A 24810-nucleotide genomic window follows, 5' to 3' on the forward strand; every position below is an offset into this window, starting at 1 on the left:
AGAACTCCTGCACTATGAATTCCTGCTGAATGATTTCATTCACAATGAATTTGTACACGAAGTAAACGTCATCTTGTAGTCATAATGCACTGGAGTCTAGACACTTATAATCCCATTCAACACTTAGACTCTTCATAATCCCATTCAACACCTAGACACTTAATAATCCCAGTCAACACCTAGACTCTTAATAATCCTCAACGCCTAGACACTTAATAATCCCAGTCAACACCTAGACTCTTAATAATCCTCAACGCCTAGACACTTAATAATCCCAGTCAACACCTAGACTCTTAATAATCCCAGTCAACACCTAGACTCTTAATAATCCTCAACGCCTAGACTCTTAATAATCCCAGTCAACACCTAGACTCTTAATAATCCTCAACGCCTAGACTCTTAATAATCCCAGTCAACACCTAGACTCTTAATAATCCCAGTCAACAACCTGCACGTCACGGTCAAATCAAAAGGGATGACAGCCTCGGGTCATTCTGGAGAACAAAATCTGTGGATTCCTAATCAATAAGAATCAATTGGACACATTACTCTGACACGCCCCATCATAAACCAAGGGTCTTGATGCTGTATACAGTAACTGTCATGGTGATATCAGACATTACCCTCTGACCTCGCCAGCTCACAGCAATGTGGTGTCAAAATCATACACTTCAAATAGCTTTTAAACACTCAGTACTGCTAAATTAAGAGCAAATGAAATGTCCTCAGTGTTTCCACAATGGTGCGCTGATGCACACTGGCAGCTTGCCTTGCCAGACCAGCAGGTGGTGCTGCAGTGCCTACAGCACCGGAAAGACAATGGGCTCCTAAGAGGCGGAGAAATGGAGCGGTTCCAGTAAGATGGAAAGTAGGTTTGTTTTGGTTAATGGTAAACTGTTCAAGGCTGAATGACGTTATCTGTACTTCCTCTGAAAGATATATATGATTGTTTCCCCCCAGTGTGATCATGTGACAGCTCTATTACCAAATGACATTTGAAGGTTTTTTTTTTTTTTAAACACACACGAAAGAAAGAAGGAAAGACACAGTTTTGGGCAAAGCTAAATAACTCCTAACTTGGTTTCCCATAGCAACCTCTGCTATATGAAATGTAAGAGTAATTACTTGCCTGCGCGGACAATCCACTAAAACACAGAGCCTCGTATTAAATTGTCCCCCTTTGTCACGTATTAATTTCAGATAAGAAACGGCAAATGAAATAAGACCCTGTTTACTTAGATGTGGAAACCATTCACCTAGCATACTGCAGAACAAGTGATCTCATCTCAGTGACTGTCCTACGTAAACTGCATGACGTGGACCGAGCTGCAGCAATGGCACATTTCTCAATGAGAAAGTCTCTGGGGACCGCTACTCACTGGCATGGCTCTGCTAGTCGGCATAGTCAAGACGGTTGCACTTAGATAGCTCTGCGTAAATGTTTCGGAACTCGACCCTGACTGTGGACGCGTATTACGTTATTAAAAGATACTCGAGGGAGTTCTTTGAGTTTCAGTCAGGACGACTGTTGACATAAGCGTATTCCTAAATCTAGACTTGCTTGGTTTCTGAGTACCCTGACAACTCTTTTGGAGCTTCGTGTTACTAAAGTTTGTGACTAAGTATTGCTCTCCGTGTGAGCACGTGTATTTATTTCAGCAGGGGCGCTGGATTTCCCTCTACCGTGCATCACTCCCCGCAGGCGCCGCTAAATACCTCGTTTTGCAGCAATTAGCCAGTCGTTTGCTACGGTAATTGTTCAGCCACGTTTTTTTTTTTTCTGTTTCTTTTTAAATGCATTCACCTGAAAAGGAATCCCAAGAGTCGTTTAGAACTTCTAAAGCAATTCCCCGCGGCACAAAAGAGGTTTCATTTCCAATTGCATTCCAATCTTATTGCAGATGCAAAGACAATACATGAGTGCGTTCACAATAATTAAACAATAATTCCTTTTTATTATAGGGGACCGGTTCTCTTAACAAACCAGGTTTAAATTCGTTTCACAGTCTGCTGAAGAACACTCGCTGTAATTGTTACAAAATGGTTCCAGTCTTACGGGCTGTTTTATGTAATCAGAATAAAAGCGTGGGGGGGGGAAAGCCATTCAGCGCTATAGAACGATTATATGTAAAGTATACACATAATGAAATAAACAAAATAAAACGAATTGGTGTTTGAATTTATTGGCTTTCATGAAACGGGGGGATGCGAATGAGGACGTTGTAGCCTGCAGAGCCTCATCGTTTTCCAAAGCATTGTTAACTTTCCCCAGACTAGACTAATTACTTCATCAATTACCACTAAAGCCTGTTTTCTGGACCTCTGCAGCGCCTCCAGCTCTGAACGCTATTACCCGGATTGCTATTTATTAAACTCAGACGCCTCGTCGCTCCCACAGCTAAAACACCTTGAACACGTTGTGCAAACGAGCGCCTCCAGCTATCCCTCACGCCCCCGGGGCCGGGGACTGCGGCGCTATTTCCCGTCTCCTTTTAAAATCAGCTCGCTCCTGGGGTGTAATAGTTTGGACAATATTAAAAGAAGCCTAATACATTCGATGACAAAAGTTTTCGACTAGAAGAAGCCTTTCTCGTTGTCTTCATTTTCATAAGTGTTGCAAAATGGAGCACTATTGTATGGAGTTTTCAGTTATGGTGTGAAGGGGGAATCCGTGAACTCCTGGAGCGTTATTTGTAGAACAGGGCAACGTGATATTACATATTACTTAAGTCCAGGGCTTGTAACCAGAAGGTCACCGTTTCAAATCCCATCTCTGCCACTGACTGACTCACTGTGTGTGACCCTGAGCAAGTCACTTCACCTCCTTGTGCTCAGTCCTGCGGATGAGATGTTAAATCAATGTCCTATTGTAAGTGACTCTGCGTATAATGCCCAGTTCACAGCCTACTTCTGTAAAGCGCTTTGTGATGGTGGTCAACTACAAAAGGCGCATGATAAAAATAAATATATTATTATTATAAATGAATGCTACAGAGCTGTTGCACATGCTATTATATAGGTGTGTGCTATATTTTATTTTGTATTATGCTTTTATGAATGTCTTCGGTGTTTTTGTCCTGTTTGAATGACTTGTCTACTTTTGCCATTGATTTTATAAGGTTGTTTCCTAACGCCTGACAGGAACCGTTTATTTGAAGTCATTGCTGCTCAAGGGGGTGCCACCAGTTACTGAATTTAAAGGTTCACATTCTTTTTCACACATGGATATTTAATGTTGAATCATTTGTGGATAAATAAATGTTGAAAGAGTATCATGTTTTTGTGTCATTTGTTTAATCAGGTTATCTTTATTATTAGGACTTAGATTAAGATCTAATAACATTTTAGGTTTGAAATATATGAAAATCCTAAGGGGTTCACAAACTTTTTCACGGCACTGTAACTAACTACTCCAGGACTTATATACTATCCATCCCGTACCACGCTACATGTTGGAACTTTCCTCTTTCACTCCTGCTTTATTTCGTAACATTCAGGATCTGGGATTTTAACAGCTGGGTGACCACTGCATTATTTGGCACTCTGCTGTCCTGTTTGTGTTTGAGCTATAGGTTTATAACTATATTCCCCCTCACTGCTCCTGTGGATACTATCAACAACGGCTCAATACTGCTTGTTGAGTTGCTTAGTAAACCCATGAAGGCTCTTATGAGGTGTGTAATAACCCGCATGTGGGCTTAAGGGGGGCTGTGATTACAAACTACTCAGGTTGTGTTTTACCACGTCTGCAAAAATGGAGAACTAGGGGCTTTGGAGGATTGTTAACGACTTCATCTTTTTTGGTTTTATAGCTATCGGATCTGAAAGCATTGCTGGATTTTCCTAGGACACCCCGTGGGTTAAGCGACTGCGCTTAAGAAAGAAACATGTTCAGCTATTGACCTTTAAGTGATCAAATAAAACACACAACTGTGTTCAGCTCTTGAAAGCGATGTGACATTTCTGTCAAATAAGCTACCTTCACCAGGAAGCACGGCAACCATGACAACTCACAACTACCCTTTGACCTTTAGGGAAAGGCTTGGCGTGCCTTGTTGCAAAGAGCCAGCTTTCCTGTCTCTGCAGGAGGCTGAGAGCTGAGGGCAGTACAGCAGCTGCAGGAAGCGCACAGGGATCATTCGGGAACTGTCAAGGGATTTGTGCTGCTCTGTCAGCGTGCCTCCTCCAGGCAAGAGCAGTGCTGTCAAGTACGATTTTATTCTGTTATACCAGTGGCGTAGTCCCAGATCTGAATTATTAGACATTGTCACATTTTATTTGTATACTGAACTAGTAACACATTTAATAGGAAATGCATTTATATAATTTCTACAAGTATTTCCACAAATTGTCGTTCTCCCTCTTTCAGAATGCTACTTCGTGTCTGTGTGTGCAATGTGGCTTGACTACACCACTGCCACTTAGCCAGGCAGCAGTCAGGAGAAAGGCCACCAATGTCGGGAAGGAGAGCGGTCTCATGGGGCTCTGTGCTAGCTCTCTATAACACTCCGTTATTGGCTGCAGGACATTTTTTATTTTTTTTTGGTCCACCGGTATTGTTTTAGTGGCTCCCCTAAGCAAAACATTTCACACATGTATTATTCTGAAATGGCCGTTTTCCCCAGCTCGCAACAGCTAGGCGGGAACGCTAGCATCTGGCAATCACAACTGACTTCAGAGGCGTCAGTCCCACTTCATAGGAGACATCAGCAGCTCCTGATTTCTGTGCAAGTTCAGGAGACGAAGAACAGATGCAGTCAACATGCATCGCCGTGCAGATCGTGTCTCACATGACATCTGAAGGCTGATTCCCGCGATTAATGCTACTGTTAAATTGTGTATCTTGGCAAACTCCAGTCTCAGAGCTAATCTAATCACAGCAATATTTTCAAGTGCGTTGCCAGATCGAACTTTAGGCAATTTTTTTTTTATAAAATCACATATCAAAAATCAACCAATCACAGTGAAGTATTTCCCCACATTCCAGTGCTTCTTATCTTGTGTACAGATGTGATCTTGTGCATAGGCATATAACACCACAACTAATTCCAGAGGTAAAAAAAAAAATCAAAATATAACAACAACAAAACACAATTAGCTTCACTCTTTGTTAAATGCCAGTACATTGTGTGCTTTCTACAGATGTTATCCTGGTCCTCTCATTAAAACTAAGAAATACCCTACACACGATCTGTCTATCTATATATATATTGTCTTAACGCAGGCAGGCGCATCACACATGGCGAGGCAATCCACACACAGGCGGAAGGTTGACACGAACCCCCAATCTCTCGCACTAAAAGCATAGCGCCGATACCGCTGTACAAAAGAGCCGGCTTTTGGAACTAGCGATTTTTCTCCGATATATAACGAAAGTTATATATATATGGTTTTTTTTTTTTTTTTTTTCTCCGCAAACTATCAAGAGCTTGATAAAACTGGCTTCGGTTTACAGAAATGTAATTGTAGGTTCAGAGTCTGTGTTCTAGACGCCATGGGAGCGACGCTGCCCCACAGAACAAGTGATACCACATCAGCAGCAGCAAAAAAGAGAGGTGTTTAGCACAGCTTTAAGGAGACCAGTTGAAGGGTAAAATTGTATGAAAAAGGGTTATGAAGTTTCACAAAAAAAAAAAAAAAAAAAAAAAAAAAAAAAAAAAAAAAAAAAAAAAAAAAAACTGGTGTGGCTGTGGTACACTATATAACTGATAAAAACTGGTCTTATCACGGCTGTGTGTGTGAGTAAAGAGCACAGGGTTGAAAGCACATGGGGTGATAGAGTCGGAGCTGTAGCATGTAAATACACTGAACCTAGATATATTTACTGAGCTATTCGGGAAATTCAAGAAGACAGCCTTTATTCATGTTCCTGAACGAATAACCTCCAGACCAGATAGAGACTGCTCACCTATTCCGTAACACTGTAAAACTAGACGACCATTATATCGCTTCTAGGGGTGCCATTGCAATAACTGCTGTATTTCTGCATTACTAATAATCAATTCGAACCTTTTAACAATGTGAGCTTAATAAATACGTTTGCCTGACTTTACTCGCTGTTCTCAAGTATCATTAATAACATGGATTAATTAAAAGTAAAATGATTGTGCTTCTGCAATCCTTACACAGCGATATTGTTTCTAACGCCCCAAACCCTTCTGTTTGATTCTGTTAATGCGTTGGTGACAGCCCTTCTTTTAAAGACTGCCCCGCTCCGAGGAGCGCCTGTTCCTGTCAGAGGGGTTATTTTAAGATGGCTGGATTCCAGGATGTTAAACCGTCCAAAATAAAAGCCCACAAGGATATGTAGAACTCGGTTTCCTGTGAAATGAAACAGCTGCTCTGGCTGCTGCACTAAATGCACAGGATGGTGCTCGGTTTTTGTTTTTTATTATTTATCTTGCATGAGCCAGTTGTTCACAGAGGAGCCCAGGGGGGCAGCACTGACGCTTCCCGAGCTGGCAGGAGAAGAAATCAAGCAGCTGACATTATTATACAAGGAGGCGATTTCATATTCCATTCCCACCCAGGGAATAAGATCAGCCTGCGGGTTACAGTCTTGGGGCTGCAGCGTGGAGCGCGCCCGGGGTTCAAGTCTATAATCCAATGGCTCCACTCCATCCTCTCAAATTTCTGTGGTTTCACGGGGATGGATTGAGCATCGCTGACACAGTACATCAGTACGAGGCAGACAACAGCAGCCAAACATTTCAGAATTGCTCTGCCAACTGTCGCTGCCTTTTAAAATACATTAAATGAATTGCCATTTTGAATGTAATAATAAATACTTGTATCTGGGTATTCTCCTGCAGTGTAAAAGCCCTCTTCTATCTAAAAATAAGTACAACAGCAACACAAGCAAGGCGCAAATTCCAGCAAGTTAGCAATGTTATAGGACCCCTAATCACGCTTTCAAAAATAACATGGATATTTATGAAATTGAGCTACGATGTTGTTATGGAATGCATCTAGAAGAATGTGTTCACATCTGGATCACAGTGCCGTCTGATATAGCCGTGCAGTGTGTTTCTCAGCGCTGTGAAGGAACATCTCTCTGGGAGTACAATGAATAATAAAAACTGCTGCTAACGTTTATTCAATATTTACGAAGCCTGTGCCTGACTGAACATCTGAAAATAGTCAAATGTATTTGAGAATTTTAATGAAGAGTGAGAGAGAGAGAGAAAGAGAGAGAGAGAGAGAGAGAGAGAGAGAGAGATTAGACCTTATCAAAGTGCATCAAATCTGTTTTTCGAGGACAATGGATTCCGAGTATAATCTCTCTGTAATCGATTTAATATAATTGGATTTTCCCCAGACACCGGGCACAGTGCTAATCGCTCCCCCAGTCTTCATTTCCTGCTGTATTAGATAACATTTAAAATCAATGGAAAGAATACGAAAAACAAAACATAAAATAACTTTTCATTGAAGGTATTACAAATATTTGATGTACTACTTGACTATAATAATAATAATAATAATAATAATAATAATAATAATAATAATAATAATAAAAATAATATATCATAGTCAATAGCAATATTATCACTGGGAATTTTCTTTGCTTGTCTATTTAATTTGCAGATGTATCCATTCCAAGGTTCCAGGATACAGTTTATCAGTCGCGTTGTATTTGAAAGATTAACCGTTAACAATGGTTCTATTAACGCAATCCTCGGATAAACCCCCTGCTTTGTGTGCTGGCGAGGGCTTTCAGGTGTTGTAGCCCGTGTGTGAATGTGGTGTCTCTCTCTCTCTCTCTCTCTCTAGGAGTGGGGTTTCTTCTCTCCCTGCAGGTGTAATTGATTGCTTTAGATTGGGATTGTCATTTAAATCATAAGTAAAACTTGCCTACTGTGATTAGTATCGCCACTAAGGGCTCGCTGTCTAAGTGTTGTTCCATTGTTTGGTTACTATGGAACTCGACCCGTTTCTCAGCATTGCTGTCTTCTCTCAGCTCTGTTGATGTGCCTCTGTGAGTCACTGCAGGCCCTCAGGGAGACAGTGCAGCCCAAAGACATCACAGTGACTGATTTCAATAGGAAACACGTGTCAGGGACAGAAGATCTACCTGACCTGTTAATACGTCAGCACCCACATTCTCTGAGAAGACACATACAGAGAGATGCTTATTGTCATTAATCATTAATAATATAGCTTATACAAAGAAGGGATTTGTTGAATCCACCTTTGCAATATACAGAAGTGCGCACGGCGTGGTTCCGCCGATTGCAGCACTGCTACCAGAAGGGGGCGTAAAGAGGCGGGGACGTGACCTCGAGCGACCTGAAACTAGCACAGCTGCATACATAATCGTCCTCAAATATCCCTGATAAAAGTTTAAAAACATGGCAAATCACGATAACCTACCTGTAAATGCACAGTATAACCAGGCGAAAAGAACTGGGGGAAAAATTGCAAAAGTACTGTGCAAGTTTACTGCGGTAGTAAAAGGATTTGCTGCGGAATTGAATGCAGTCGGGCATCCCTGACTCTTGACCCCTCTTCAAAACCAGGTAATAATTAGCAAGACATCGCACAATGTACTAGGAGTCCCATCGCAAGCAAGACACTCTCCTCAGACTGTGAGCTCATAAACTCAAGTCATTTAAGCTGCAGGAAAAGAGCATTAAGCTTAACAAGCCCTCTGCAGTTTCGCTAATCTCCCTATCTAAATATTTTACACCTGTTCTGCAGAGATAGATGAAAGGATTGGGTTTGTCTCTCCTTTAAAGTGTAACGGATTGCTTTGGCTTGTTAATCAACCCAATTAGATACTCTACACAATGTGCCCTGGATTCCGATAGAGAATTCCAAGCTGTTGACATTTATCAGCCAGGGCATTTCCTGCCTCAAACAAACATCCCTAAGTTTATCCTATTAGAAAAGGCCCATCTTTTGGCACTAATCAAAGAGAATTAAAACCAAACTATTCAAATAAACCTAACAATAAAATAATTAAATGCTTCAAACACTCCTCCAAATCCCAAGATTTTATTCGAGACCCTAAATTCAAGCTGCTTTGTCATTTGTTTGGTTTACTAGCCCTGTAAAATAATGAATGTTTAGGAGGTAATTAAAGACTAATCATCCATAACTTCACAATGCTCCATCAGAACTCCAAGAGAAAAACTGGAAGAAACCAAGTCAAGCAGGCAGGTGTTTCGCTCCGTGCCCCACGCTGGGCAGGGTGGGCACAAGCTGCTAATGCCAGCGCTATCGAAATGAAGGAGAGAGTTTTGCCAGGGGATCTGCGCCCCTCTGCCAGCTCATCTCCGTGTGCCAACAAGCCGCGCGGAGACTGCCTGCCGAGCCCAGTATGGTCAGAGTGGCGCGATGCAGATGTCAGATACCGCAATGAAACTTCAAAGTAAAACTAAAAAAGTCAGTGTCTTAATCGACGTATTGGTTTAAGCCAGTGATCCTCAAAGCTGGGACAGAAGAGTGGCCAAGAAGCCAGTTGATATAAATCAGGAATACTGCAGTACTGGTGTACAGGTAGGGACTCTGCTGTTGTGCAGAACCAATTAACTGCTTTAATTAGAGCATTCGTTTGAAGATGGCCATTATATTAGATTACAGGGATGAAGTAAGACTCCTATTGCATCACCCCACTCCAGGTTTTAATACAAGCTTGATTAACCACAGTTCATATGTAACAAGCTCCGGTGTGTCTTATTAAATTCATAGTAATACCAGGAATGGATCAAACAATGAAGGAGCTAACAGCGCATCAGTAAGACTGCTGCCCTGGTTTCTGTACAGAGCTCAGCATGAGGGAACGACGCATACAGACTCCTGCCATTAACACACTGCACATCGAAGCAGAGTGCCTTTATTATAAAGTCACATCTCTGCCTGTGCAACGCACTGAGAAACAGAGAGGGTGCAGCAGAAGGAGCTGCTTCACAATAAACAGAGTTCAGTGGACAGCCGGGGCTACCCCCACCCCCCCGGGGGAACCTCCCCAATGGGGGGGGCGGATTGGAGGGGACTTATTGCCCCACCTGAGTGTCCACCCTACGGGGGGTTATAAGGGTGGTACGTGCACTGAATATTCAGCCATGCACGGAACGACTTGCAGACCCGGGGTGCTGAATCTCTGAAACCCCATTTCAGGGTCGGCTCAGTAACGATCGCTCTCTCTTGACTCGAAAGCTGCTGGAATGCAGCTTTCAGCACCTTTCCCCCCACCCCCCCCCCCCCTCTGTTGGGTCTGCAGGCCTCGTTGTTGTCATGGAGATCCATTGTACAGGAGAAAGGCTCAGTAATGAGGGGGTTCTCTCGAGTTCTCTGCTATGCGCTCAGTGCAGCGGCACACGCACACGCACACACGCACACGCACACGCACACACACACAACTTTTTTCCATGTTTTTTTTTTAATTTTTTATAGTATGTTTCACATCATGGGCCTACAAGTCAAGCGGACACATGTTTCAGCTGGTGCTTGCATCACTTTCTCCTAACAGTCCCTGATAAAAAGGCGTTTGCCCTGGTTCTGTTTAAACTACACGGCTCCTCACAATCCCTCCTTTTTCTGTAAATGAACAGCCTTTAGTCCTTTATCAAATCCAGAACCAGCATCAGTAGCTGGATTTAAACTACAGTGCGTGGTCGATTCACGAGGGACTCAAAAAAAAAAAAAACGTTTTAACGGCCAACATGCTAACAGCTAACTGCCCAAGGGCTCATGCTCGGCACAGCCGATCACTTGACAAGCCATGCGGTCCAGCTGTTTTGCGTAACAGGCATTGCCTTGTGATCGATAAACAAGATCACTGCCGTGGGAATCAGGTGTTAAACACACGCGCACACACAAACACACACACACACTCAGGGCTCTGTCCTCTTGTTTCACAGGCTGCTTTGTTTTTTTATGCCCTTGTGTTGAAGGGCTCTTCAGGATCAGTGAAACTAAATGAGATCTCTGTGCACTGCGCAAGATCACAGCTCCTGTAATGTCACTCTATTGCTTCCATGACGGCCAAACTGATGAAAGGCCGGGGATTTCAGTCGAGATGCGATAACGCTGCTCCATTAAATGCTGTGACGGGAGCGGGGGCGGCTGGAAGAGGTCTAGCGATGCTGGGAAGAGAAGAAAACCCTGGGAAGGAACCAAGCTGATCCTCCACAAACTGCAAACTGAAAAGGACTCCTGGCAGCAGTGGGCAGGAGGTCTGGACCGGACAACAGCCTCATTGTTCATTCATCCCCTTTTACTGAACTGTATGGGAATCTGCTATGAAAAGGGACCACGTGAAGGATAGGTGGAAATCAGCTTGTATTGTTAATTAATATATTGTTAAATAAGAATAACAGTACAGCTAAGATTAATACGACATCCTTGCTGTCTGATACAAAGACATTGAGAAAGAAGAAAGGCTAACTGGCAGGAGAGCGAGAGAGAGAGAGAGAGAGAGAGAGAGAGAGAGAGAGCGCAAGAAAGGCAGCTTTAAAGATGCAGAACTGTTTGAAAGCTGCGCTGTTCGAGCAATCAGAAACGCTGAGCCCTGTCACCCCGAGCTGGAGCTGTCAGGGCCTTGTTAATAATGCCCTTGCCACTTCATTAGTCCTGCAGCAGCCCACTCCTGACGAGAACACAGCTGCTGTTGTACAACTCTCTGCTCTCCTGCAACCCAACCACTTCATCTCGTCCTCAAATCAAAGGTTATCACTGTCTTCACTGCTTTCACCCCTGGAAAAGGTGCTGTGCCCCAAGTGAATACACTGCTATATAACAAGATTCCACATTCAAATACTGCCAGGGCTGGATTTCATAAATATTGAATGGACCGAGTTTGTGAAGCATGGTGCAGTCTGCTCCAGTTAGCTTCACATACATACAACTAAATGAAACCCTGCTCAATCTTTTTTTGTTGTTGTGGATGTTACATATCTTTTCATATCAAATGCTCTGTGATGCCATCATGAAGGGTGCTATAAAAAAAAAGAAGTATGCTTGTATTGCATTGCATTGTATAAGTAATGCATCGTCTCCAGATCTCTTAACATCCCCAAGTCTTCTTTCCCCGCACGCTGCAATGCAAAACACAGCCTCTGAATAACAGAGCGGTCCTGTTAGGATTCAGATTCACTCCTTCAATTATTATTGCTCGCCACACAGCCCAGAGGAATTTCACATCGAGGAAACGAGTGAAAATAAGAAATACACGCACACACACAACTTCGGGGAAAACAGTCTAACAGCCTCTATTTATTAACACATCGCAAATTTAATCAGTGAGAAAAAAACACGAAATTAAGAGCACTGTAAACGCTTTTTCCACTGGCAAACCCAAGCAGCGAGGGTCCCTGGGCTCCTCTTAAGCTGTGCTGGGCTGGCTCGGTTGTACTGTGGGAAATGGGTTTTAGTGTTCCTAATGTAACAGAGCAAGGCCTTGTGGGCAACACCTTGTTATCTGATGTAATTCCATGTTAACCGCAGGGTATAGGCTATTCCCATGTAATTACACTCGTATTCCAGCAGCAGTTACCATGTCAAAGCAGGCGGTATCAGTAGTTATCAAGGTATTACAATGGAACTGCATGCTCATGTATGCCCTATAATGCAAGGTGCCAGTCTTGTTTCTTTGGGTGACAGTGCAGGTTTTACATAGGTGTATATTCTTTGTGAACCTGACAATGCCTCTTCTGAGATGTAAAGCTGAGGAAACATTTTCAGGAAAAGCATCTTGAAACCTGGTTCCAGGAGATCTAGTTTGAGACAACTTTGCTGTACCAAACCCCCGAGTCTACCCTGCTATGCCTTGCAATGGCCTGAAATCCAGTCTCCTGAAAACCAGGTCCAAGCCTTCGTGTTCCCTCAGCTTTAGTGGTGCACGAGCGAAAGCAGCTCTTATTCTTAAAAGCAAAATAACATAATTCAGAGCCAGCGTCTGGCGTGAGGGGAATCTCCTAGCACAAGACACTAGAAAATTCAATCACCCTGAAAGCAGAGGTTTGGTTATTTCACAGAATTATCTAATTAAGGCAGCCTTTTCAGGGAACACTAGAATCCAGCGCAGAACTCCTTCCACTGCAGCGTTTTAAGAGGTTAGAAAATTATTTTAATCTCTGTGTTATCAGACCCTTATTGGTGCTAGTTTTCTTAAGAGCACTTCCAGCATAGCATGGCTAGGGCAGCGTATTGGAGATCCTACCTCTGCCTAAGAAACACGCCCAGCATCTCCATCGTCTCAGACTGTGCTGGTTCAGTTCGAACAAAAATACAGAAATCAGCATTTGAGCAACAGTCAGTGCTATACAAGTGCAACAGCAATTAATATACACAGCAATGGACTAGTATGATTGACTGACAATAGAAGCATCCTGGAAGTAACATCACTGTGCAATACAAGGAGAATCGAGGAGAGAAAGAAACACCAGGTTCAATGGAAGAACACAAAACTGAAAATGTTGCCAAATTGCCATGCAATTGCCTTATAATAGCAATACTCCCCCCTCATGATGTGAGCTCCCAGGTTTAACACCCTCTGCGGTGGCTGTTATTTTAAGTAGCAATACCAACAGGGACTTCATTTCATTCTTGGACGTAATGTTTCGACTTGTGCAAGGCAGACGTCTGCAACGTGCAAAACCAGTACATGCTCATTGCTCTTAATGGGGACCATCGTGAGATTTCTCAATCACACTGGGAATGGAGATCTAGTGATTAACGCATACGAACATGCGGAATATAGTTACTGTACAGTTAATGTGTGCATGATGTATATCATTTCAATGCTTTTTTATTGTCCTGCCATCATACAGTAGATCTCTAATTAGAGTCTTCTGACATCAATCCTTACTGGTTTGGATATATATTTAAATGCTGCTGCTTTCACACCTGGAGACTGACCCTATTGCTAGGAATGGACAGAACACCCACCCCCACAGAACATGTAACAAGTCCAATTAAAATAATACCGATTGTGACAGATTTCCCCTCCCAGCTCCTGCTTTCATACATTTCCAGAGATTACTTTCCAGCTTAGATGGAATCTGTCTCCAGATAGGAAGTGGTGTTAATGAGGAAAAGGAGCTGTTTTCCAGCCTTGCAGGATAATGAAATGCACATTTTCTGTATCACACACGCTAGCGATAACGCCTCACTCATCGGAAATCACGCGTGCCATTATCCCGTCCACACCAGGTCTGCACCCTCTTGTGATTCACCCTGTGGGGCGTCATTGCTCAGGTAGAAAGTGGACTTGGAAATGCATACTGCATTGGGACGGAAATACACAAAGACAAACTGAGCTTCTGTAATAAGGGATCTCTGAGCAGGGGGTGCTGCACAGCACAGCACAGTGTGGGCGGGGTGGAGGGAGGGAGGGATTTCAACAGCCGTTGAGAAGTGGCGTGTTTCTTAAACAGAGGAGACAGCAAATCACTGTAATCCTTCCATTATGTTTCTTCAAACACTGTAATTTGTCTTCTGCTGAAAAGCCAGCAAGCGGACGACAAGCGTGCTCTTCAAATCCATGCCGAGTAACAAATGGTGTTTTTTACACTTAAAAAAACCCTAAAAAAAACCTAAAAAAAACGTGTTAGCGTCACCTAAAAATAGCCCAGAGCTGTAACACAACATGCAGTGTGTATGGCACACAACTCTCCTGCTGAAGGAATAGGACAGTGTAGGGATGTGTGCTGTAGCTCTCCTACACTTCTGGGCTGTGAGCTCTTTCCATCTGCTTGGAGATACTTGGAGCACTTACATCCCTGTACAGTTTTTGTCTAAATAGACTTTCCTATATGGAGGTCCCATTTAAAGCAGGACAATCTACAGCAAATGCACAAATATGCTCACTTGATTGACAGGAACAATTTTGCAACCACTGCCAAAAAAATAAATCAAGCAGATGGTACCTTTCAAATCAGTGCAAATCAGTGCAGTTTCCTGTAGCATGCAAGCCCAATACATGTAACGCTCTGCAGTCTGTGCCATAGCTTTGAGTCTACCCCTCCTGCTCTGCGCTGGATGTGATTAACACCAACAGGCTTGGTCTTGAGGGTTCTCTACCACGTCTACATCACAAGACTGAGGTGGACTGCTCTTTGATCAGACAGCATGGCTGAACAACAGAGCTCCGATTCAGACAAGCTTGTTTTGGCCGAGGGGGGCGGGGTATTCAATCGATCTACAAATCATTTGGTTTAAATGCTACCACTGTCATGATCATTGAAATAAGGGCTCTTTGTGTGCTGAAGTTTTGAAAACTCAAACATCTAGCCCTGTACCCAAGTCTCTTCTGTGTATTTCTGTCTGTGCAAATCTTCAAAAAGTCAACCAGGGTCCTATTTTAATGATCTAAATGCCGGTGGTATTTAGCTCCCCTGCCACAGTTCACATCTTTCTATTTTTACAGTGGCTGACCTGATAAAATCTGTAGGCTTGTGTCAATTGTTTTTTTTTTTGCATAAATATTAATTTAGTCCCATATACTAGAATTGTTTTTATTTTGCAAGCACCTTGGCTGGTTTTAAAACAAGACAAACAAAAAACACACAAAATAATTTTGTTCAAACAAGGGCCTGATCTTCAGTTGTTTCAATCTGCACCATGTTCTCACACCCACGGAATATTAAATACAGTTAAAGTTAGTTAAAGGTGATCCCGGAGAGGGGTAAATACTATGAGCACATTAAAACGAGAGATTATGAGTAGCTGTATTGTTAATCTCCCTATAGTGCGATAAGGCTACAGATGAACAGACACACAGGCATACATGAATTCCAACAGACTCGTCCTGTAGCTGTGCGATGCTGTGCAATCTTGCACGGCACAATGTGTTCAATTCAACGTACACCCACCGTCTCAAGAATTCAGCCGGCTTGCATGGTACAAGCAGGGCTGCCACACACACTGTTTATTAGTGCATTAAAAACAATATTGTATCACAGAATTCTTGCCCATGCTCCAGCTGGAAGCAAATCGCTTTCTAAGGAATTATTGTTTAACATGTCCCCAATGCTACAGGAACTCCCTTTAAGATTTAGGACCCCCTTGCGAAAAAAAACAAAAAAAGACAATGCATTAGCAGGTTCACACCCCCAGCCTTTCTTACCTCAGGTATTTGAGAGGCTCAGTTGGTTCTGGTACCTGTTCTGCTGTGCTGTGGTTCATTCTGGGTCCCCGGGTCCAAATGTGAAGCAGTATAGAATCTGTGCCGGCTTCAGAAACAGTAGCACTTTCACTCACTCTGCCTCTTTCACACGCTGTCAATGCTAGCTCTGTGTTTCTCCCTGCACCGTGTCTCTAATAGAAGTAGCTCACTGTGTTTTATAAGAGAAGCCTAGCTGGCAGGCTCAGCCTATTAGGAGGCAGGGGGGACCGTGGGAAGGCAGCTGATTGGCTCAGCAGTGTACAACCTGCTAGTGTAGAACACTGAATGGGTCTGGATTGCACTGAGAGAATGTGAGGAGTGGTGGGGGTAGGGACTAGTCATTTTAATACAGTGCTGGGAAAGACAGCGCGGGGTAATTTTATTTCAGTGTTAATTAAAATAAATTACAGCTGTTAATTTGAAGTTGAGGGTTACAATAGCCGGAGTTCAGAACGAGGTGATGAATTGTTTGATTAGGTCAAAATGAGAGCTGTTGACAGAGTAAAATGATACAATGAACGTGCTGCAGCTGGGCAAAAACAAATGCAACTGGTTGACTATTGTTTTAACATTTTTTGAGCATGTCATAGGTCTGACTGCAGTTAGAGAGACTAAACGCATTTTTATTTCATCAAGGGAAGCTGGTAAAATAACACGGATATGTAACGCAATGGGAAAAGGAAGGCGCTACTGTGTTTACACCCCACCCCCCCTTTCCTTTTCTTCTAGATAGGCGGAGATCTACTGGTCCCAGTGCTGTGCTGCACAGTCTGTAGTGGTGTGACTGGTGGTTGTTGGGTATCTGTTTATTGATCGTGGGGAGGCTGCTTGTGAATGACTCATTGCAAGAGCTTTTCAACTTCAACTTGTTGACCTGAGACAAAAGAGGAGCAGAGAATGAGATGAAAGAGATTGAGGAACATATAGGGAGAGAAGGGGAGCAGAAGAGAGATGGAAGAAGCATTTTATGATTATATAAAATGCTGTATTTATTCTTTTTTTCCCCCTCCCTCAGCATAACCAAAGACTAAATATTTTGGGAAATTACTTCTGATACAGTTCAAATGTTATTTATTTATTTATTTTTTAAAAGCTTAAATGAGGATACTAGCTTACAGAACTAAGTTTTATTTCCAGAATTCTTTCAAAACTGAAGGTAATGTATACACTCTCGATCCAAACTAATAATATTATTATCATGTTGACTGTGCAGGATTGGTGCTGAAAGACTGTTCTACAGTGCCCCCATAAGCTGGCAGGTGAAACTGCAACCACAAAAAAAAATTGAAGCAATAAAAGTTATTTGAAAAGTGCTATACGAAGTGTTGACTGGGTGGGACATTTTTTCCTCCTAAAAAGTTGTGCTTTTTTTGTATGTATTTTTTTCTAATTATGACTGATTGGTGCCACACTGAACACTGTACAAGTCTTGGCAGTGATAAGATTCAGTAAGCCAGGAGTTTGAGTGGGTCATTTTACTTTGCATAGAGTAACACACACGTGCTTATCAGAACAAAAGAGCCTCTCAAAGCAAGAGTTGAAATAGAGAAAAATGTATTTAATATTAAACATTTACAGCAGGCGTTGAGCCCGGGGCACACAGCCCCTGCTCCAGAGGTCACCGGGTCTTCAAAGCCTCCCTTCAGTACAGTCGAGGAGGAGGAGGGGAGCTGCAGTCTAGACGTACCACTGGAAACCAAACTTCTTGTGCAGCAGCTCCTCCGCTGGCCGGAGGTTGAACAGCTCGTCGTTGAGCGGGGTGACCCAGCGATCTGTGTGGAAAACATTTTCGCCAACCTACGAGGAGACAGAAGACAATCGTAGGGTTACCACATGATTCCACGAACATCAGGACAGTGAAGGGTACCCGAGAGAAGGAAAACGGCTATTTTCTTTTCGGTGGAGAAGACTATAGTTTCAGTTAAAAGAAAAAGTGACAGTGAACAATAATGCTTTTTCAACACTAGGTGAATATATATATATATATATATATATATATATATATATATATATATATATATATATATATATATATATTTTTTTTTTTTTTTTTTTTTTAAACTGTAAAACTGTTTTACTAAACATGTGATGTCACAGGTGCATTGAGCTCACAGTAAAACCTGGAATGGCTCAAACTGCTTTGCCGTATCTTTGAGGTTTGAAGATGTTCCCAAACAGATACAAACCAATCTGACATAACACCATACCGCTTACCTGCATCTATACAAAGATGTAGGTGACAGTGGTGGTTATTCCAGGCTGCAGAGGCGTGACAGGTTCAGAATTCAGGCTGGTGCAGTTGCAGCCACAGACTGGTAGAACACTGTCCCATCGAGGTGAATGCAGCTTCATGCATGCATGCTTACCTTCCAATCAAGCTGAACAGACAACCACATGTAAAAAACTGTGTATAAAACAGTACTGAATCCTGTATGGAACAATCAACTTGCAGGTGTTTATCCATTCCAGCTGACAGGACTGCAAAGCAGCGACTCCAGGAAGCACGCTTACCTTCCAGCCAGGAACGTCCTTCATAATCTTGGCTTCCTCCTCTAGGTTCTCTCTTAGCATCCGCAGTATCCTGGAACAGAGACAGACAGACAGACAAGCGTCAGACAGACTGTACAAGAACACAGAGACATGCTACTTGAAGTCAGGACCGGCTTGAAACAGCTCAGACATTATTTAGACAGACAAACACACACACATAGTGACACTTCTTAGATAATCAGGCCAGCTCCCGAGGAGCCCAGCAGGGTGTAGGCTGGCTGGCCCCTGATAAAAAAACAAAAAAAAAAACAAGCATAGAATAAAACAGATTTTCAGTTGGTCTTTATTTAGTAAAAAAAAACTTTATACAGCATGTATTATGATACGATGTTCCATGCAAGGGCGGCATCAGGATTCAGCTATACACGATGAATCATTACAGCCCTGCTTTGGCTGGTTCTGAAAGATGGCTTCTGCACAATCCTGCTCCCAGAGGTGCGGTCCTGAGACCCTCATTGACTTCACACTAAAGGACTAAGAGGGCCAGCACTATACAGAGCTTCCTTGTGATTTTACTATGCAACAATTCAAGAATTCAAGGATAGGCCACGTCGACGGTGAATTGTCAAGTATTCTACTGTACAGTATAGGAGTCCTTCACTAATTCACTGTTTTCAATAGTTTGCATTATTTTTGATGCGCAAGTCAGACAGAGAAATAGAGGGAGGGCTGCCCTAAGCTGTGAATGGCACACGTTATCCTTTTATGGTCTGGTAGAAGCAAAAGCAGCTACAACTGCTTTCAAAATACTCATGATCAGCACACAAAAGAAGTGTAAATCGATAAGGACGTCTGTCGGCCTGTAACTTTGACTTTGAAAAAAAAAAGAAAGAAAAAACACATTATGATTGAACAGCTTTTTCAAAACAAGACCCTTATTTATTATAATTTTAAAAAGTTTAAAAGTTCTTTGGACTTTGTTTCAACTGTGGCCCTGATGAAGCCCATGCATCCTGTCTCCTGTACATTCACTTCCTTCCTGTGCAGCAGGTATTGGGACCCCTCCACAACTCATGCAGGGATGGAAACAAGACTCCTATTGCATTGCAGTTTCACCCACTCCAGGTTTTACTACAAGCTTGATTCACCACAGTGTAAAAGGAAACAAGCTCAAGTGTGCCTCATTAAACTCACAGTAAAACCAGGAATGGATCAAACTGCTGTGCAATGGGGGGGGGGGGTGGTGGGTATCTTAAAAACTGACTTCACCGAGGTCAATGTTGAGAGAGTCTGGAATTCTACCGTGTTCCTTCCAATTTAAGACGCACTTTATCATTTTGCTTCTAAAAAATATCCAGATTCTTAAATTAGGAGTATAGTATAGTGACTCGTGTATTAAAATCAACAACAAAGACTGGACTACCCGAGTACACAAACGGCAACGTGACTGACTGCCGAGAAAAGACAAACCAAAACGTTACTGCCCGATCTCCAATCATCCATGACACACAGGCAGCCGTTTTCAAAGAAGAGTCATTCGCTATCTGAGAAATTCAAAGAAGCTTTTACAATTTTTTTCAGCGTTTCTAAAAAAAAAACAACAAAAAAAAAACCCACAAAAGTGCCAGCTTGGACAGATCAGAAATGCTGATCAGACCCCCGTATTTTTCGACATGCCAAGCAATACCTAAGTTCAAAAACTGGGAAACAAAACAGGTGTGAGTACTCTCCATGTATGCATGTTATGTTCTGCTGGTATAGTGCTAACCGTTCTGCTGTCGTGCTTGCAGTGCTGTCAGTGCTAGTGTGGTGTCTGGGTTGCAGGTTGCCTCATGCAGTGGAGTGTTGTGTTGTGCTTGCTGTTGCCAGGATGTGTGATGCCGTGACTAAGTGAGGGGTGTGTGTACAACAGAGACGCCATTTTAAGTACTATAGTACACAGCACAATCAACAAGCTTTTGTTAAATCTACATAAACACTGTTCGGGGTCAGTTTTGTACGATACAAAAGCATAACTGAGGTTGTATCTTTGCAAATGCATATTTATTTGACGTTTTATTTTTTCCTCAAATTGAGGGTAGTAAGTTTGGGCTGCATCTTAAATTTGAGGGAAAACAGTAAACAATACACAGAAAAATTGTAACTTGACAAGAGAAGAGGGAAATGTTCTTCAAAGGCTAGGTCATTACATTGCTAAACAAATCCAGTAATAATAATACCCGAGGGGTGACTGCAGCGCTGGGAGGAGCTTGTGAAGCAGGGGAAAAACTCACAGCATGGCTCCCCCCCTCTCTCACCAGCCTCTGGCTTACATCACCTTCAAGCTCACACTTAGAGCTGCCATCACTTCCAATTATGGTCAAACGCAACAGCCCAGCACACCAAACCCCCAGGGAGTGCAGACTAATGGCTTTGATAGACTGTCAAATTGTTACACATTTTGTCTTGTGCTGTTTTAGTTTATTTTACTCTGCACTTTTTTTTTTCCCTTGCATTTTCTGGCCCCAATAGTTGCAAGTATGTTCAAAATGAAGAGAGATGTCGCCGTGTTGTATTGGTTATGCTTCTGGTGTTATTTATTTATTTATTAATTATTACATTAAGTGGTCCTGTTTTGGTATTGAATATATCTTCGGTCTAGTTTGGCCAGTAAAATCCTTAATTAAATTAATTTTTATAAATAAATAATCTTAGCAAATACTTTGAGGTTTTCATACTCAGCTGTAATAAGGTAAATCCGTCTTGGGGCTGGTCCCCTTGAAGGAGAGCTCACCTGCGGTCGTGCTCCGCTTGCAGCAGGGGGAGGAGACCGATCCGAGCCTCCAGGTCTTCAATCTGCAGCCGCCTGGGAAAATAAAAAGCAAGTTCATCAGCCTCACAAGATGGAACGCAGACAAACCCTGGAAAAGATGTGCGATGACGAATTGAACAGTTTACAAAAGCCTAGTACAGGGGAGTCTCGTAGCAGTCTGAGCCATTCCAGGTTTCACAGCAAGCCTGAACTGTAAGCTTTCTGCACGAAGTTGCGTGGTGTGTCTAAATAAGCTCACACTGAAAGCTGGTTTGGAATTGCAATGGGAGTCTTAAATTACTAAATTCAGTAGAAGACGTATATGAGATAAATGACTGTATGAGAATCTAGTTACAATGCAAAATATAACTTACAGTATGTTTTATATGGGTTTGTTTGTTACTATTCGCATTAAAAAAAAAGTACAAAATCCTCAACAAAAACAGAACATTTTGTAACTTTCTGTAACTAAATATTTCTTACCTTCTTTCTCTGTTCCATTTAAATAGTCTCCAGTAGCCAAAAACCAGGACACCAATACCGATTCCAAACATACTAAACCCTGGAACGAAAACACCAGCGTTAGGAAAAGCAGGGTCAACTCAGGGACAGGCTCACCCAGCATGAGTATGAGGAGACTGGTTCATCGAGGTTTCTAACTGAGCCACCATCCAAACAGGTGAGAAACCCTAACTTCTCAGAACTGGAGGCTCCAGTCCGGAGACACTCTCCTTATTACAGCAGCCTGGGTATTATGCTCTGGTCACAAAACAGCACAGTTTTATGCAGAAGACAGCCTGCTACAATCAATGGCAAGCTGTCCTCTCGTATTTTATTCCAGCCAAGTGAAGTTTTGCAAAACTTTTTTTTTTCTAGACAAAGTTTTTCTATACCTACTTACCATTTACAAAGAAAAACCTGTATTTAGTATTACAGTGTGTGGTCTCAGTTGAAGTGTATATTCAAGTTGCTCTGTAAAGTGATGTGTGCAAAGGAGACACTGCAGTAAGGAAAGCTGTATCAAAGTAGCTGATTCCAGTAGAAGTGTTTGTTAAGAGGGATTCATTCAGAAATTAAAAGGTGTATCCCCTAGGGCTTCTACTTTTGGTACAATTTTCATTGCTCCTGTTATACACTTATCATTCTTCAACACAGCTTTCTCAATGTTATCAGTTTCTTTTATTATTTGTATTTTATGGTTTTCATTTTTTTTTAAACAGCATTGTAAAAGGTGACTGCTGCGGAGGACTGTAGAGAAAAACCCGAGTCTGGAATTACCATTCCAAACCCAGAACTGCACAATGGAAAAGGTTCCGGGCGGTATAGATATCAAAAGCAGACAGACACAGCCCACTGACTTTTAAAAGACCCAGGTGGAGCAAAACAGCAGATTCTACACTGTAAAAAGCGAACGCATTATCTGCAACGCTTACTCGCAATATTATTAAATAACTGAGTGTTTACATTTTAACGTGCATGTATTTACTGAAGACGAGTTCATTATATAAGCCGACAGATGCATGCTAACAGTCTATTCGGTGTCACAGTTACTAGGGCAGCTACACTACCTGCATTGCATTCCCATGCGTTACTCGTATTAACACATTTCCAGTGCACTGCAGTACGCAGAGTTTATAAAGTAGTGCATTTACACAATAACATTGCTTAGTCAGGAACAACGCCTCAAAGAAACAGGACAGGAACCGTGTCTAACAAAAGTGGTAAACACTACTCCTGTACCGACTTCCTTGGCAAAGAATATATGCACAGCATCGCGACTAATGAAACGGGGTTATGCGGGATACCCTGCGTCCACTTTATCTGTATGCACTCATCCTAAAACGAACACTTCACAGAGGCACGAAGCAAAGCCGGGTCGCTTTGAAGGCCACCATATATTTATTATCTTTGCAGATAAACAAAGAACTCGCCTTTTTTAAATTAAGCCCTCGCGTGTCAACCCCTGGACTGTGCGCATACTGACCGGAGAGCCCGCGTTTGGGGAGGTTTCGTTTGTAATCTATGGGTCCGTATCCCCCCGGAGGAGGCATGTCCTGCTTCACCTTGGACGCCGCCATCTTGGATACCCCTCCAAACAAGCGAACGCGGGTGACGTAATAGGAGCCGACGTGTACGATTGACGCCCTAGCGCGGCCATTTTTAGAGAGGCAAAATAAACGGGGTGTAGGGTGACCCCCAGACACCTGGCGCAGGAGAACACCTTTGGGGATCGAGAAGAAAAAGCAATTACTGAATATTTGTAGAAGCAGACCGAAAAGAAAAATGCAAATGCAGTGCCTCGATTCTAGTGCATTTCTAAAATATTAACAGTCATTTCATTTTTTTTTTTTTGCCAAAATAGTAAAAAAAAATAGTATTTTTTTTTTTAACTCCGTGAGCTAATGTTATTTATATCTTTACTGTAACCATGTATAGTTTGGAATATGTATTGTTTGTGGTATGTTTGTGTTGTCTAAGCAGCAACGTGTTCGCATTAGTATTATTATTATTATTATTATTATTATTATTATTATTATTATTATTATTATTATTATTATTATTTTCTTTTACGGAAAATGTATAAAAGTGATTCTACAAAAAAAAGGCATCAGTTTCATAAGCTGTGTGTAAAAAGGCTGTCACTCAGCGCACACTCATTGCCCCCCCCTTTCTGATTTACATCATACAGTTGTTTAAAAAACAATAATGCAACAGGTCCCTTGTATGCACAAAGAAACGAGCTCTGCAATGTTTAGGGTAAGTTTAATATAATGGACAAGGAGATCATGTTTGCATTTACCCTGCATATTTGGTTCATCCTGTTTAACGAGTCTGACACGCCAGTGATAGCGAAATGTTTTTTTTAGCACCTTGTTTGCACTGCGTCACCCCCTCTCAGCAATTTAATTACACGTTAAAGCACGTCATAAATAAATCAACTGCGAAATACACAACAAGAAGCTAATTAATTTAAATAAACCACTACGATGGAAACATTAATAACTTTGAATGGAACATCCAAGGACAAACGATTCCGTCCTTAATATTTTGGAATGAACTATATCTATCTATCTATCTATCTATCTATCTATATATATATATATATATATATATATATATATATATATATATATATATATATATTTTACAAATTAAAATCTATTCCAGTTCAAACCCTATTATATATGTCGACTGTCTCATTTCAGGAGAAATTCATTATTTCCCATTCCCTTAATATGAAGGAAACGCGCCCCGTGCCCCGTGTAGCAGTAGCGCATGTTAGCAGGTTTGGAAATGCATAGCAATGAGTTGCTGACGCGCATGTGTCTAATCACACAGACTTTTTTTTTAAATTGTTGAATGTCTATAAACCTAAGGCACGTTGCCGTGGTGCAACGAAGCCTAGGAAGAGTATCGG

General features: G+C 42.1%; 1 protein-coding gene across 1 annotated transcript; it reads right to left on the reverse strand.

Annotated features, from left to right (window-relative positions):
* Positions 1-16864: 16864 nt before the first annotated feature.
* LOC121300453 (NADH dehydrogenase [ubiquinone] 1 alpha subcomplex subunit 13-like) lies at positions 16865-23486 on the reverse strand. Its single transcript, XM_041229030.1, has 6 exons — positions 23377-23486; positions 21876-21954; positions 21375-21446; positions 18623-18692; positions 17688-17908; positions 16865-16985 (listed from the first exon to the last, which is right to left on the reverse strand). The coding sequence occupies exons 1-5, from the start codon at positions 23468-23470 to the stop codon at positions 17789-17791; spliced, it is 435 nt and encodes a 144-aa protein (XP_041084964.1). The 5' UTR covers positions 23471-23486; the 3' UTR covers positions 16865-16985; positions 17688-17788.
* Between the last annotated feature and the right edge of the window lie 1324 nt (positions 23487-24810).

The sequence above is a fragment of the Polyodon spathula genome, chromosome 26 (genome assembly GCF_017654505.1).
Source record: "Polyodon spathula isolate WHYD16114869_AA chromosome 26, ASM1765450v1, whole genome shotgun sequence".
NCBI classification, from domain to species: domain Eukaryota; kingdom Metazoa; phylum Chordata; class Actinopteri; order Acipenseriformes; family Polyodontidae; genus Polyodon; species Polyodon spathula.